This window comes from Erpetoichthys calabaricus, chromosome 8, assembly GCF_900747795.2.
Source record: "Erpetoichthys calabaricus chromosome 8, fErpCal1.3, whole genome shotgun sequence".
Classification (NCBI taxonomy): Eukaryota; Metazoa; Chordata; class Cladistia; order Polypteriformes; family Polypteridae; genus Erpetoichthys; species Erpetoichthys calabaricus.
In genome coordinates, this window is record NC_041401.2 from 110977403 (window position 1) to 110995072 (window position 17670).

Below are 17670 nucleotides of genomic sequence, written 5' to 3' on the forward strand. Positions count from 1 at the left end.
TGCTGTTTTGAAGGTGTTTAAAAAAAAAAAAAAAAAAAAAAAAAAACAAAGACAGCACAGAAGATGGTATGTGACACTTTTAAACTGTATTGTGTCATTACGATGAGGAATATGCAACACTTGATTATAAAAGCACCACAAATGCATTTGTATGTCGGCATTTGGCTTCACCACATCGAACCATTCTTCAAACATCGAAGCAGGCACATTGATCCCGGAGGATCCTCAAAGCGGCTTTCTGTCACATGTAGATAGTAAACAGGGACTCTGACATCACATTTCAACTTTTATCACACTGCGGGGGGGCCGACTTCTTGCTGGTACTGCAACTTGCGTATGCGTCGCATTAATTTCTGAGGACCTGCTCAGAGAACACGTTTGGGTGGGGGTGGCACCAATGAAGAGATGGAATCAAATTGCATGACAGATGCAGTCAAAATATAGAACCTCTTTATTAAACAAAGTTTGCAAACAACAACAATCTATAATTTTGACAACATATTTTCAACCATCCAAAGAGGCATTTAGACTTAGTAAAATATCCAGAGGTGCTTGTCAAAAGTTGTATTGCACTGAACATGTCTTAGAAAAGGAATAAATAGTAAATATTTTTTGTAAACCAACTACACTTTCTATTAATGTTAACAACCTCTGTCCACTGACATGTTAAAGTGACTTTTTAAACAACTTTACCATAATTAAACTGCATATTTAAAGTAATAAATAATAATAAAATAAATAATAGTGCAACTTCCAGTAATAATACTATTACTTCAAGCCCAGGTGCATTACACAGTATTCACCAAATAAAAATAAAATAAAATAAAACAAGTGCAACTTGGTGATGACATCTTTACCAACTGAACCATCATTAAGGCAAATTGCAATAATATGGACCTTGCTTCAAGCTAAGCTATATACTGTACATAAAAAATAAAACTGCAACTTGCATTTAAATTGCTATTTGTGGTACAGCCCTACGGAAGTGTATTAGGGCCACGGTGAAGAAAAAAAATAGACACAGTGATGAAAAGAAAAAAAAAAAAAAAACTATATGTCGAGTCAACATTTCCAATTTATTCTCATAGCTTATTTTGTCATTAAAGTAGAATGTCGTAAACTAAACTTCATCCTATAATCAATGTTTAATTTACTAGATTTTCTCAAACCCTGTCATAACTATTGTAGCACATTAAATGCTTGTGTTAAGTGTTCCCCGACCCAGCTGTTAACCGCTACACGCTTCTTAAACTGACTTCCTCTGCACTATCGCCGCACAGAATACATTCACTTCATGATATTCCTGCTCTCTGAAAATTTAGAATGCTAAGATAAATACTTGATATTTTCATGATGAAATGCATTAATGCAGGTATTAAACATGCACGGTAGTGTGGCGGTAGTGCTGCTCCCTTGCAGTAAGGGTTCCTCAGGTGTACGTTCAGTGTAGAGAACTTTATGGCAGGTGTGACGAGGCTCCAAAAAACGATGTATGAATGGGTATCGCACAGGTTTAACTTAAATATTGTGTAAATGTTGGGTTTGTGATCTGGTGGTCGGTGACACCAACACAGAATTCAAGGGATGTTCTTCTGGGCGGACTTTCTTTATTGCATGCGTGCTGTCTCTGTTTGACATACCAAACCCCCAGTCCCTATCCTTCCTTTTTCTTTCTCCACATAACCAATCACCACACGATAAACATCTTTGTGAAATTAAAACTACAGGTACTCCTCACTTTACGACCAAGTTCCGTTCCGACGACTACGTTGTTAAGCGAATCGGTCGATAAGCAAGGAGCTTGCACCGGGAATATAGGATCATTGTAAAATTATAAAATTATGCAACAAACTTCAAATTTATTCATAAAAAGACATGCATATGTACATCTTCAAGCAAAATCTTAGCTTGAATTATTAAAAGGCTTATCAGCATATTATTTTGCATCTGGTTGTCAAACCAGATCGCCAATAATTTCTGCATCTCATTAATATGACCTTTTCACTGCCTAGTTATTATGGCTTTAAATCCTGTCGATGATTTCACCGCCTCTTTCACTCTAACTTTATCCTTTAAAATCGTTGAAACTGTCGAATGTGCCAATTTCAAGTCACATGCTATTTCTTTAACCGTTTTACCAGCTTCGTAGTCTTGTATGATTTTTATTTTCATTTCAAGGTTGATAGCTTTCCTTCGTTTCTTAACAATTTCTCCAGATGATGCCATACTTTTTCTTTTCGTCGACATCTGTACTATTTTGGGGTTACAAATATGTTAAAAAAAAAAAAAACAAAAAACGAGGTTACACAGTGACTGCTTGTAGGAATGAAACTGACTGAAAAAGCGCATAGCAAGCCTATAGTACGCTCAGTGCGCATGTCACCATTCGCCACTGACCGACACTCATGCTGAGAAAGGGGATTCCCCGAATTGCAGGTCGAAACTCGATTGGTCATAAGTGCGAGTGGTCGTTAAGCAAATAGGTCGTAAAGTGAGTAGTACCTGTAGTTATAAACTTAGACCACGGAGTGTTCAGAACTTTAAAAAAATCTTCGTTATACATGTTTAATTATGCCAACCATTCAGGGTTGCGCCCATCCCAGCAAGCATGTGTGCGAGGCAGGAGCAAATCCTGAATGTGGCGCCAGCACATTACAGGGTGAATACGAGCAATACATACACTAGCAGGGTCAAGATAATGTAACAAAACCCCACATCCGACATGACTTTGAAAGGAAACTGAAGCACGCCAAGTAAGCCCACCAGAAAAACATGCAAATTCAAGGCAGGGAACACCCGGGACCCCCTTGCTGTGAGGCAGCAGTGCAACCTCCATGCCACCGTGCCCCCACATGATTAATACATGCTTTAATGCATTTCATCATGAAAATGATATCAAGTATTTACCTTAGCATTCTAAATGTTCAGAGAGCAGGAATATCATGAAATTTAATGTATTCTGTGTGCTGCCTGTGCCTTCTCTTAGTGCAAGAGGAAGTCAGTTTAAGAAGCATGTAGCGATTAACATGGCTCCGGAACACTTAACACAAAGCATTTAATGTGCTACATAACTTATGACGGGGTTTGAGAAAATCTAATAAATTAAATATTCATTTTAAGATGAAGTTTAGTTTACGATGTTCTACTTTAATGACAAATTACGAGAATAAAGTCAACATGTCATCATACTATTACACAGTACCCAGGTACATTACACAGTATTGAAAACAAATAAAACAAGTACAACTTGGCTTGCAGTATTATCCAGTAGTATAGAAACAGTATTCACACATTTGAACATAATGGTCCACATCTGACCTTTTAAAACCAAACTATCTCCAGACAACAGACACGGCTCCTTTTTTTGGCAAAAGTTCTTCTGTGTCATCATGTTCAACTTTATTGTCTGCTACAGCTTCAGTTTTAGAATGTTCTCTGTCCATTTTCACCGTTCAACACCTCCACTAACACATGTACCCCGTTGCATGCGTGTTTAGCGGTGCAGCAGTGAAAAAGGTCCCCCCTTAAACAGCTTCCCGCTGTGTCACGTTCTGAACGTTGTTTAGGCTATTTAAACCGGTGTTGTGGTATAAGAAAAATCCATATCATAACAAAAATAAAAAACAGTTTTTGGTATGGACCGGTATACCGCCCAGCACTACTGTTAACCATGTTAAAGTAACCACTCAAACTATTATATTAGAAGTTACACAAACAAATTAATCTTACTTATCCCAGTGAAAGATGCTTATTATAAATTATTCACTAGTCTGAAAAAAATCTCTAGCTTACACATTTTTTTTTTTTAGTTTTCCTTATGTAGTTCTAGTACAACACACAAAAATACTGGATATTTCAAAGAATTTATTGTAAACACACTGCTGAGACAATGGGCAAAACGATGCATACCAATGTCACTCCATCCCAAAAGAGAATGTAGGTTGGTAGAAATGAAGAATTCCTATTTAAGTAATATTAAAAGGTCAACATGTTATGAGCATGCAGCAGTCATGTGTGTATTTCAGAGCATACTTTTTTTTACATTTTCATAAAACGTTCACTCCTGGATCAAACACTGTAGTTTTTACTTGCTCATAGACATTAATGCAACAAAGGGTCCAAAAGGCCCAGACGCAATTTACTAATTTCAAAAGGTAAAAAGGCTTGGGAATTTTTCTTTTTTAACTTATAAAACTAAGAAATTGATAAAAGAAGAGATTTTTTAAAAAGTCCAACACAAATGCACTGATGAATTGTGTATGTTTTTTTGTTTTTTTAATTTTGCTTGACATCTCTCTTGTATGTCAACCAATATATCACTTAAATAAATGCAACACACTTTAAAATCATTACACTGTACGAAAACATGACTTCAGTTTTAAGGTCAGCCAAAATATGTACCTGACCTGCATTATTTGCCGACATATTGAAAAATAAAAAGTTAAAAGTTCAAAAAGCCAGTAGTTAACTATCAACACCATGTATACTGTATTTGGTTAGGGTGTATAAGTCATTTAATAAAAGGGGTAGGGGTTGGGGGAACTCTGAAATGCAGGAATATGAAGGAGATGAAAACAAAACTCACCTATAGTAGGTACCAAACCAGTTAAGAGGTGTGTAAAGTTGAACTATGTACGTACCAAAAAGAACATAGTCACCAATCTGAAATAAAATAAGAAAAATGATTACATTTTTGCCTATTCTGGCTCTGTAATAGTCTTACCTCTCAGTCTTTCTGCATATAAAGACTTTTTGTACAATTTACATCTCTGAACCATTAAGAAATATTAACTTTTTCATAATTAAGAATTCACATTAAAATCCCCTGGGTAACACTTTACATTAAGTGTCCATAATTTCACTGTAACTACTATGTAATTACCTGTAATTGCAGTGATAACTGCATAGGTTTTTGATGATATTTCAAGATCTTTTAAATGGTGAAAACACCTTTGCAAAATGGTTAACGCTTTTGCCTCACGGATCCATTATCCTGAGATGGAATTCTGTTTGGAGATATGTGTGTAAAATTTGTACGTTCTACCCATGTCTCCCTACATCTTCTTCATGTGTTTTACTGCCACATCCCATGAACATGTAGGTTGGGTTCCGTGGCCATATATGTGAGCGCGTGAGTGCTGGTATGTTTGTCAGTGGGCCCTGCAATGGGATGGCTCCCCATCCTGGGCTATTTCTTGTGCCCAGGGATGCTTGGAATGGCTCTGCGACCCTGTGTACCTTGATTGAATGATGCAAGTTTGGCAGTATTATGTTATGGATGGGTATAATAATTCAATACAATTCTCCATTACAACTGCCTAGACCAGTGTTTCTCAAACTGTGTGCCACGGAACACTAGTGTGCCGCGGAAGATTTGCAGATGTGCCGCGGGAGTTTCTACAAATATTTGAAATTTATACAGGTTTTCAGAACGCTACACGTGCAGCGTTACACAGGTCTGCCTACTATTAAATTTTTATCCTACGTTGCGATGACGTCCCCACTTGCAACGACCAGTAATAGTAGCCTGCACTCTCCCCTTTTCTCTGCCCTGCTAAATCGGAACGCTACATTTTGACGGAAAGGGGTGTTAGCTATTCAGGTTATGGAATTTTCCACTATACATATATTATTATAATGACTAAAATGTAGGGCGCCCTAGCAGACGCACAGCAGTTTTTGAATTGGTAACGATAATAATAAGCGATGTGTTTCATTTAAATTTTTTAGGTGTATGCTAATAATAACAAATTATCAATAAGCGTTATTCATTGTTATCCATGGAGAAATACGTTGGCAAGAATGAAACTGCGAAAGCGTTAAAAAAAAAAGCAAGGAACCAAACGAAGGTACAAAGAAGATTACATCGGATATGGTTTCATATCTTCGGGACCTGAAGATGCTCCATTGCCATTCTGTCTGATCTGCAATTCAGCTCTGTCGAATGAGGCGCTTGTTCCAAGCAAATTGAAGAGACACTTGGAAACAAAACATCCAGCTGTAAAAGCGCAACCGAAGGAATACTTCGAAAACATCAGGGCTCAACAAAATAAACAAGCTAAGAAACTTACGAACTACCTAAAGCTGCCAGAAAAGGGATTGATTGCAAGTTATAAGGTTGCTCAGTTATTAGCAAAACGCAAGAAAGCGCATACAGAGGCTGAATCAGTCATTGCACCAGCTTTAGCAATAGTTGTTGAAACTATCCTTGGACCCGATGCCGCCGAAAAAGTTAAGAAAGTTCCTTTGTCAAATGATACTATCTCGCGCAGAATTGAAGACTTATCGTCAGATTTACAAGATCAAATCTGCGAACACTTTGACGCGCCTGACGATGAAGTGTCTCTGTTGTGGTCTCTTCAAGTTGATGAATCCACTGACGTTAGCGGCAAAGCCCAGCTACTAGCTTTTATTCGGTTCATAAAGGATGAAAAATGTGTCAACGAATTCTTATTTTGCAAAGACTTACAAACTACGACCAAAGGCGAAGATATTTTCAATGTGGTGAACGAAAACATTTTGCTCTTCAAACTAGAGTGGAAAAACTGTGTCAGCGTTTGCACCGATGGCTGTCCTTCCATGCAGGGAAATAGAAAGGGATTCGTCACTCTTGTGCGTCAAGAAAATCCAAATGTATTAGTAGTTCACTGCATGATCCACAGAGAAGCTCTTGCCTTCAAATCTTTGCCGAAAGATTTGATGTCTGTTCTGGATCAAGTGATTACAGTTGTAAACTTCATCAAATCTCGACCGCTTGCATCCCGACTTTTCTCTCAGCTCTGTGAAGCAATGGATTCAGACTACAAATGCCTCCTGTATCACACCAACGTTCGTTGGCTCTCCAGGGGAAAAGTGTTAAAGCGTGTCGTCCAACTCAAGGCTGAGCTGATTTCATTCTTGGAGGCTGAAAAAAAAGACTTTGGATTTTCTATTCATGACGAGATCTGGTGGGTTAAGGTGACATTTCTCTCTGATTTATTTGACAAATTAAATTCACTGAATTTAAGTCTTCAAGGACCATCGGGAAACATCATCACTGCCTCCTCAAAACTGAAGTCATTTGGTGAAAAATTGTCGTTGTGGCAAAGTAAGATCTCGAAAGGAGTCTTCGACTGCTTTCCTACTTACAATGAATGTGCTTCAAATAAAGAAATCACCCCCGAAATTCTGTACACTTTGACACACCTGCAGTCAGCATTGCAGCACTACTTCCCAACAGTTGGAAGTAATGAATATGGATGGGTCAGCTATCCATTTGGAAACAATGAAGCTACAAATCTTACAACTGAAGAAGAAGAGCAGCTCATTGATTTAAAAAATGATGCAGTTCTTAAGTCAAGTTTTGCCAAGAAAAGCCTGGATGTGTTTTGGATTTCAATCAACAAGTTATATCCTGCAATCAGTTTAAAAGCAATCAAAATAATTCTTCCATTTGCATCTTCATGGTTTTGTGAGTTTGGATTTTCAGCACTGACTGAAATCAAGTCTAAGAAAAGAGAGAGACTTCTTACAATAGACGCTGAAATGCGAGTTTGTTTGTCGACTTTGGAGCCTCGATTAGATCGCATTTGCTCTCAAAAACAGGCACATCCTTCACATTGAATGTAATACTTAAAAACAGGTAAAATAATTTTTCATTTTATTATAAAACAACTGTTGTTCTTCCTGGTGTGCCGCGAAATTTTTTTAGTTTTTTTACTGTGCCAACAGACAAAAAAGTTTGAGAAACACTGGCCTAGACCATGGAACATCAGTTAGATAATTGTAGTTACATACCCTGATGTTTTTATTACATTTTGAAAGTATAGCTACAATGTAACTGTGTAAGTTGTTACATTGTAATCATATAAACTGTGGAATAACAATGACAACTGAGTAATTGACTATAGTGTTACTTTGTATTACACAGTAAGTACTGAGTAATAACTCGTAGTTACACTGTACTTATACAGGTAATTACATAGTAGTTTCAGTGTAATTATGGACACTTAATGTAAAGTGTTACCAATCCCTGCTACTTCCCTGATTTTTCTCTTTCAAAACCATTTGGAAGTGTTATATGGAATCTAGTCTAGTTAATAGCACTTGCAACAACGTCAGTGGAAACAAAACAGCCACATAATATTAACAAAACGTCCCTCACATTTTAGGGTGGTTATATGGTTATTTTCTCTCTTTTTTTAACCCTTCTTCAGTTATTAAATGTACTGATGGTGTGAACAGACGAAATTCAGACTTGGTCTCTTCTCATCATGACATCCACTTCCAAGTCCTAATGGATTTTAGAAACAACTTTTTGGTATACATACAGTATATTGCCTACATCGAGGCCTAGTGAGACCAAAAAGTTGAATGTTCACTACAGTCTTGGTTTTTTGGTTGTCTCCATCACTAGCTTCCAAGGTAAGCACAGAGAAATCATGCACATCTATGATTGCCCTGGTAAATATAACCATTGTTCTAGCAGTTTCAAGATTCTTGATTATTGTTCTAATAGTATTAGGGGTATGGCTAATAGATTTAATAATTTTTAAAGGATATCTGATTTATGAAGATCAATTAATAATTGTATTTTTGATTCATTTGCTTCTCCCCATGGGAGACGAAATGTTTTTATCTTATGATGAAACATACAGTAATCTTGCATAAAGTTCAAGAAAAAGTTCTTCAGGATTACATTGAACTTAAATAAATAAGAGCATTGTTGTGGACTTCATTTTGTTTATTGTTTTCAATGAAAATCAGAGTACAAAGTAATGTTAAGTATAAATTTTGGCATGTCTTTTTTTAAAACTGAAAACAGTATTATTCATGTTTCTCTGGAAATAATATTAGATTAAAAGCCTGTAGTTGTCTCATATACTGAGCACAAACATCCTTAATACAGTATATGCCATTTATTTTATAATACTATTTTCACCTGTATTAAACATGTCAATAATTTTAAGCCCTCAGTACAATATTTAGCTATACTTACTTATCTTCAGTAGTACTTGTACACTCACTTTTTTCTCTAATGATAAAAATTTGATTGTGAGCATCAGAAGGCTTTGCACCCTAGAAACCAAGTTACCTGAACTATTCAATAACATTTCAGTAATTATTTGCCGCTCTGATGGTGATCTTTCTGTTCATAAAATAGGACATTACAATAGCATCCGGTGAGAAGAATTCATAATTAATTGCAGAATTATGGTATTTGAGGGTTCCTCTAGAGTGCCTCTTTCTCTTGCACAATTTGGCTCAAAACCTAATCAGCACATTGTCATCTCATAAGAGGCTTAAGTTTCAAGTTTGGTATTTTTCTGTCCAGCTGTTTTAGATCTAGATGTTTGTCAAGAAACTATGACACACAGACTCACACACAGACAGACACACACCCATCATCGAGATATCCATATTTTCGGTATAAGTGGACCCTATAATGTCGATATCCTTCAAAAAATGGAGATCAAAATTTTTGACAAATCTAAAGCTTTTGTTCTCCGAACCCACAGACGATAGGTTATGATGGGGGAAGACGCAAAGCAAAAATGGTTCTTATATGAATGCACTGTACATGAAAACCCCAGGAATTTTCATCTTTATTCTAACATTTATTTGAATGAATATTACAATTACTGGTTCAAATGACAGGAATACCCATTTTTGATGCATAGTTAAAATAAGCTTTGTTGGATTGTTACCCTCCGCCCCAAAATACCCACCATATTTTTGAGGCCTAGACATATAATGTGATTTTTGTCATGAACTCAAATCATTTATGTTTTTACCTGAAATTTGTTTTCAGTGACAAAGTAGGCACACAGCATTGACCCAGCAAGCAGCCCAGAACCAATAATGAGGTTCTGAGTTTGATTCAGCAGAGCCAGGGAAGCATTTACTTTCCATTCTGAGACCTGGTTTAAAACAAATGCATAATCAATCAAAGTATAAACATAACTTTCACTTCTTTTTGTGATTGGGGTGCCAACAAGAATTTAAAAAGCAGAGTCTGAAAAGTGTTAGTTAAATAAAATATACTGCATACATTGGTATGATTTGCAGATCAAAATATAGATAGATAGGTGGACTGAAACTGGCCTGATTTCACTGTGTTACTTTGTATGTATACATTCAAATGTGTCCCAAGCAAGAGAAAAGTTGCAAAGCACTTACAGTACTGTGCAAAAGTTTTAGGCAGGTGTGAAAAAAATGCTGTAAACAAAGAATGCTTTCAGAAATATAAATAATGATTGTTTATTGTTATCAATTTACAAAATGCAAAGTGAGCGAACAAAAGAAAAATCTAAATCAAATCAATATTTGGTGTTACTACCTTTTGCCTTCAAATCAGCATCAATTCTTATAGGTACACTTGCACAAGGACAGGGATTTTGTAGGATTATAGTCAGGTGTATGATCAACCAATTATACCAAACAGGTGCTAATGATCATCAATGTCACATGTAGGTTGAAACACAGTCATTAACTGAAACAGAAACAGCTGTGTAGGGGGCTTAAAACTGGGTGAGGAACAGCCAAACTCTGCTACCAAGGTGAGGTTGTGGAAGACAGTTTCATGTCATGGCAAGATTGAGCACAGCAACAAGACACAAGGTAGTTATACTGCATCAGCAAGGTCTCTCCCAGACAAAGATTTCAAAGCAGACTGGGGTTTCAAGATGTGCTGTTCAAGCTCTTCTGAAGAAGCACAAAGAAAGGGCAACGTTAAGGATCGTAGACGCAGTGGTCGGCCAAGGAAACTTAGTGCAGCAGATGAAAGACACATCAAGCTTATTACCCTTCGAAATTGGAAAATGTCCAGCAGTGCCATCAGCTCAGAACTGGCAGAAACCAGTGGGACCCAGGTACACCCATCTACTGTCCGGAGGAGTCTGGCCAGAAGTGGTCTTCATGGAAGAGTTGCAGCCAAAAAGCCATACCTCCGACGTGGAAACAAGGCCATGCGACTCAAGTAGGCACGAAAACATAGGAACTGGGGTGCAGAAAAATGGCAGCAGGTGCTCTGGACTGATGAGTCAAAATTTGAAATATTTGGCTGTAGCAGAAGGCAGTTTGTTCGTCGAACGGCTGGAGAGTGGTACAATAATAAGTGTCTGAAGGCAACAGTGAAGCATGGTGGAGGTTCCTTGAATGTTTGGGGCTGCATTTCTGCAAATGGAGTTGGAGATATGGTCAGGATTAATGGTGTTCTCAATGCTGAGAAATACAGGCAGATACTTACCATCATGCAATACCATCAGCGCGGTTTATGATTGGCCCCAAATTTATTCTGCAGCAGGACAACGACCCCAAACATTCAGCCAAAGTCATTAAGAACTATCTCTAGCGTAAAGAAGAACAAGAAGTCCTGGAAGTGATGGTATGGCCCCCACAGAGCCCTGATCTCAACATCATCGAGTGTGTCTGGGATTACATGAAGAGACAGAAGGATGTGAGGAAGCCTACATCCACAGAAGATCTGTGGTTAGTTCTCCAAGATGTTTGGAACAACCTACCAGCCGAGTTCCTTCAAAAACTGTGTGCAAGTGTACCTAGAAGAATTGATGCTGTTTTGAAGGCAAAGGGTGGTCACACTAAATATTGATTTGATTTAGATTTCTCTTTTGTTCATTCACTGCATTTTGTTGATTGATGAAAATAAATGATTAACACTTCCATTTTTGAAAGCATCTTTTGTTTACAGCATTTTTTCACACCTGCCTAAAACTTTTGCACAGTACTGTATAACTTAAGCTTTTGTGTATTTAAAATGCATGTCAAGGAACAGTTTCTCAAGAAATATCAAAACTGGTTTACCTGATACTTCAGAATGGCACTGTTGAACCTGGAAACTTCATAAGCTTCAGCATTGTAATATTTAACCTGTAAGAATCACACAAGCACATACTTACTAGAACATGAATAATTTAACTCCCATTTGATTTAATATTATTTGAAATCTGAAATAAATTCAGTGTGTCACTACATGACAGCCTGAACACATCAATGATGTTGACAAGACTTTATTAAAAGCACTGGGTTCCTGACCTGACTCACAATAAGAAATATTTCTAGTGTAATCCTGACCAAGCAACATTTTTGATCCACTATATTAATTAACTCACAAGCATTACCAACATAAAATATGCAAATATGTGTCCAGTCCTCTAAATTAATTTGTAAGCCACCATTTTTTGTTATAGAGAAGCCTTGTGACATGCTGATTACCTTTGCAAGGAGGTAGGATTTATACCTTTCAACAAAAATTTTGTATCAGGAGAAAACTAAATGCTAAAATCTGTTACATTTACATTATATCTATATTTATTAACTTATAGTTTGGCTATTAGTGGCTAACGCTGCTGTCTCTTGGTCTGGTTTTGAATCCCAGACTTGTTCATGGTCTATGTGGACTTATTTCCATGTCTTTGTGGGTTTTCCTCACATATGACCAAAAACATGCCCATTAGAATAATTGCTGATTGGCCACTAGTAAGTGCAAGTGTGGTTATGGTCTTGAGTGGGTCTGCACTGAACTGATAGTCTGTCCAAGACTGCATCCTGTTTTGAGCCCAAGGCTGCCACAATGAAATTTGTAACCCTGAATTATATTAAGCAAGGAGATAAACAATGATTTCTGCAAAAATGACTTAATGTGTCATTAGTAATAAGTTATAAATTATTTTGAAAAAATACATAGCAATTGGGGTATATTGGTCGATGATAGACACAGGGTACTGCACACTTATCATCATTGTTGGCAATGGCAAGTCAACAGTGTGTTTGTGTGATGCTCTGTGCCTGACACCACGTGCACCTTCCATTTCCATCTATGGACTAGAGCAAGTGAGGACATACAAACAAGTTTGATGTGCAAAGTGAACAAAAGTGTGTATTTATTGAATAGCAGATTTCAACACGCAGTGTCCAAGTGTGGTGGATTGAAATGTTTTCATCAAATAACTGTCCATAAATAAATCCACAAAAGAGTGGATGATCTCCAAAATTGCATTGAAAGAACCGTTAGTACAGTGACACCTGACATGCTCAATCGAGTATGGGATGATTTTGTTGATGTTGTCCGTACAGCTGGAGGAAGTCATATGGAGCACTTGTAAAATTACATAATAAACTTTATGCTCACGTAAACCATTTACAATTTACTGCATTGTACTCTCATGATTTACAACTAAAATAAATCATGTTGAAATCGGAAGAATCTTTTTGAATCACCCTGTACTTAATAAAGGAAAAAGCTCAAGGAATCAAGCCTCAGCTGCCAACTTCCATGTGGTGACATTATAGTCTATCACAATTGATACAGACTGCACTGCAGGACATCAGTTTGCAGCACAAGTAATAATTCAAGTGTTAGTGAAAACTTCTAGCTGCTAAGTCATGATAAAATTAATTGGAATCTGATCAGATTCCACAAGACAGAATAAGCAGAAAGAATGTGTGCATTCATGTTGAAATATGTATTAGATTTTTAATGGACACTCAGTACAAAGTTTTACATTTTATGTTCTACCAAAATTGGTAATTGTTGTTCTGCCAACAATTTGGTAAATGTTTTTCTTTATTTTTTTCACTTACCATATAAAACCAACCTAACAAGATACTTTAAACTACCACCTTCAAACCCACCACTTAATACATTTCGGAGGAAGGCTATTAACATTTTAAAACCATTTTGATTAGATTTGTTTTATTTCATATATTCAGTGTTTTCACACACTTAAATTGTGATTAACATATCTGTTGATGATGCTTTTTCATGACAATAATGAAGACAAAACACATTGAAAATGTACCATCATGATGACAATGAAAACATATATGTTATGATCATCTGTCTAAAATATGATGCATTTAAAATCTTTTCAATAATGTTAGAAAGAAATGCATTGTCCAATCAAATTAAGCTCTTCTAATTATTTGAAAAAAACTGGAGAAAGTGCTATATTTTATAAAAGAAAAAAATATTGTTTCAAATGCAACAGAAAATAACATTTTCATTTTGGAAACAGTTTGCATATTTATTGAACAAATGAAAATGGTTAAATGTTAATGCTGTGCTTCTTCATGAACTCATGAATTTCAAATCGCTAACACTCTGAATTTTTTTTCTTCCTCTTCTTTCAAGTGTGGTCAGTTGCACAGTGCTTAGCCATTTTCATCATCATACTGCATAAATGAGCCTTGATTAAATGAGTTTCCTTATTTGCATGGTATTTATGATAAGAGCAATCAGCTATGAACTATATACACCTTTCACAGATGTACAAATTTATTAAAGATTTTAAATTATGCAGTGTCCGTAAGGCCTGCAGAATTGTGCAGGACCCCTTATACCCCTCACATGGACTTTTCACACTTCTGCCATCCAAGAGAAGATGCTGTAGCATCAAAGCCAGATCTGCCAGGCTGCAGGAGAGTTTTTGCCCCCAAGCTGTTAGACTCCTTAACACCAGGCTGCCCCCTGGGACCTTCCACACGGCCTCAACCACCTCTAAAAACAGAACTTTTATACATGCGAGCCACTGTCCTGCAAAGATGAGTGTGCAGGTAGAAAAGAACTGAAAATCTCATACTGACCTTTAAGTATTTTGACACTCTTGTTATCCTTCTGCTGTGAAACATTCTGACTTGTCATTGTTTACACATGTCTTAAACAACTATCATCATACACTGATAATTTCTGTATTATCTATATTATTTATTTATTATATTACATATCTTACACATCAATAATGCTGCTACTTCTTTGTCTTGTCTTTGCACAAGGTCTTGTCTTGTTTGTGTTTTAACTTAAAATTTTTATTTTAATTCTATTTTTAACTTATTATTTGCACGTCATGTTGTTACACTGTGGACCTTGAGCTTCGCAATTTCGTCTATCTGTATACTTGTATATGGCAAAGATGACAATAAAGTTCACTTTGACAATTATATTCACATATAATCATACCGTTTCAAAATTGAGTAGAGAATCAACTGCTTTAGATTTGGCATCATTGTCCATCGAATTCATGTCTCGTCTGTACTTGGTCCTCCACTCTGTGATAATAATTGTCAGAGCTGAAAAATTTAACAGTATAAAGGTTAAACTTTCAAAAATATTTAACCAATGTAATATATAAAATTTAACCTACAAAAAAAACTCAGTCAATAAAGTTAATATTGCAGAACACAGGTATCTAATAGAACTAAACTGTTTATTCTCCCAATCTCCTGATCAAATTGGATTGCATTGCCCTGTGCTAAAATGTTTTGAACTGAGGTTACAACTAGTCCATTTTAATGAATTTGATACATTTTAGTTTATACTGTATTGTCTTTCAGAAGGTAATCCTATTTGTATACATGTGCAGTTTTTGTCATACTATTTCTTATTAAGTGCAAATTTCAAAGCATTAGCTCTCAATCATGAAATTATAGAAAAATAATTAAGTTTCAAATAAAATATGAAACAAATCAATTTAAGCAAATTCAGCTTGGGTGGACATGTATTTACATTCACATTACCCATGAAGGACTATGGCTCATGGAGTTAAAAAAAAGACTTCTATTGTTTAAATTGTAAGTTACAACGAGTCCATCTCATAATTTTAAATATTTCTACTCCAAAAAAAAAAAAAAAGTTGTCTCTGTATGTCTAAAACAAACATTTTAAATATTTACTGTGGTTTTTCAAATTGTGATTTTGACAGCAATGTTTTGTTTGTTTATTTATTGTCATCATTATTGGTTTGATATGTGAAATGTGCAATCTACTGTAGTCATCCACTTTAACAAATAACATTGCCTAACGTATTTAGGTGACTGTGGGTCCCTTTTGTTCTGTAAAGCAGTCATTTGTACAAACACTGTTACTGTGGGTGAATAATATGGGTGTGAATTTTAACACCAATATTATAAAAACAGTGGCACGTTATTAGAAAACTGGGGAGATAAAATGTCCCAATCCATGTTGTATCCTGGTAAAGCTGGTCAACCTACTAATATATACTGATAAAACAATGTTTACATTGCAGGTTATGTAGTAATGGCTACATACTGCAGTGCTCCTTCAGCATTTGTTCTTGCACTGTATCATGATGTCTGATTTGTTAATGGTTCTAGAAATTCACCAGTTTATAGCTAGCTGCTTCAAGTACTCTAATTGGTCTTACAGAAAACAGTTTACCGGATAAGCTGGTTTAAAATGAATGGAAGGGATTTTGCAAAAAGGATGCATACAGCGGCCTCTGCTGAGCCAAAATATACATCCTATGTTATACGCTCAAGACACTTTCTGGACATGTACACACTGGTGTTGAAATTATTTTCTTTTTTCTTCCTAAAACCACATCTATAAATATAAAATGTACCTAAGAATCAATGCTGTCTTATGATCAAATATATACAGTAGTTCTTTATATCCTGGTACTAAAATGCCTCAGTCATACCGCCACTCTAGATTCAAAAATAATAATACTTGTGCCAATAAACAATATCCCCTTCATGCTGCTGTTTATCCATACAATAACTACAGTATCTGCTTAACAGTCTTTTTTTGGGTATAACCAAGTTGGATTATTGTCTTCTAAGGCTAATAAGCAGTAATTGCAGAATAAATGAAAGAAAAAGCTTTACAATTTGAAAGGTTCATATACTAACATCTTCATAATTCATTAAGATTATATATGTGTGGTTTGCAAAAGAATACTCACTTAAGTACAGGGCCATGCAGACAAACACAATCAGCCCAAACCAGGCATTAAAAAATGTGCTGAAATAGATGATTGCAATGATAATATCTGCTATTGTGGGAAAGATGCTGAAAACAATGTAGCTGAAAGGGAAAAAAGGATAACTATGTTAACCAAACATGAACAAACTGACAAAATAAAAAAAACAAATATAGCCATGAACACAAAACCTAAACTTAATTACTACTCTTGGTTCAAAACCAAAACCAGTAACAAAGGAAAATAACTATTTCAGGTTGCTTCTAGTATTCAAGATTAGAATGTCAATGTCAATTTATTTATAGAGCACATTTAAAGCAACATCAGTAATGCTGTAGCCAAAGTGCTTTACAATAAAATATACAATAAATACAAATAAAATAAATATAATAAAATACAGTAAACACAATACTAACCAGCAGTAAACCGACACAAATGACTATGAAGCAGAAACCATCACTTTCACTGAAGGTCACAGAAAGCTAGAGAATAGACATGTGTCTTCAGCCTCATTTTAAACAGTTAAATTGAAGATGACTCCTTAATATAATTAGGTAATGAATTCCACAGATGAGGTGCAGCAGCTGTAAAAGCCCCTTTAGTTTTGCATTTACTACAAGGGACAACAAGAAACAACTGACCGGTAGATCTAAGCTCTCTGGATGGCTGGTGTGTAACACAAATCAGATACATAAGTGGGAGCATACCCCCATGTATTGATTTAAAAAACAGCAGCCATATTTTAAAATCAATTTTGAAAGTAACAGGTAGCCAGTGTAGTGGCTAAAATTGGAGAAACAGAGTCAAACTTTCTTGCCCTGACCCCCCCAAAAAAACTATTTGTTTCCCATTGTATTACCATTTATGAGGGGGTTTCAGAGGAGCGACTGCGTCTCCTTGGGATGCATTCAGCCCCCCTCTTCACAATACGAGCGGCAGAGACGTGAAGTGG

General features: G+C 36.0%; 1 protein-coding gene across 2 annotated transcripts in view; it reads right to left on the minus strand.

Moving 5' to 3' along the window:
- abcb6a (ATP-binding cassette, sub-family B (MDR/TAP), member 6a) overlaps positions 1–17670 on the minus strand; it is a 59203-nt gene that overhangs the window by 18828 nt on the left and 22705 nt on the right. For both annotated transcript variants that reach the window (XM_051930258.1, XM_028807277.2), the window contains exons 7-11: positions 16701–16822; positions 14957–15066; positions 11803–11868; positions 9774–9899; positions 4586–4662 (exon numbers count right to left, since the gene is read on the minus strand). In XM_051930258.1, coding sequence (XP_051786218.1) covers positions 4586–4662; positions 9774–9899; positions 11803–11868; positions 14957–15066; positions 16701–16822 — 501 coding nt within the window. The remainder of the gene's footprint in view (positions 1–4585; positions 4663–9773; positions 9900–11802; positions 11869–14956; positions 15067–16700; positions 16823–17670) is intronic.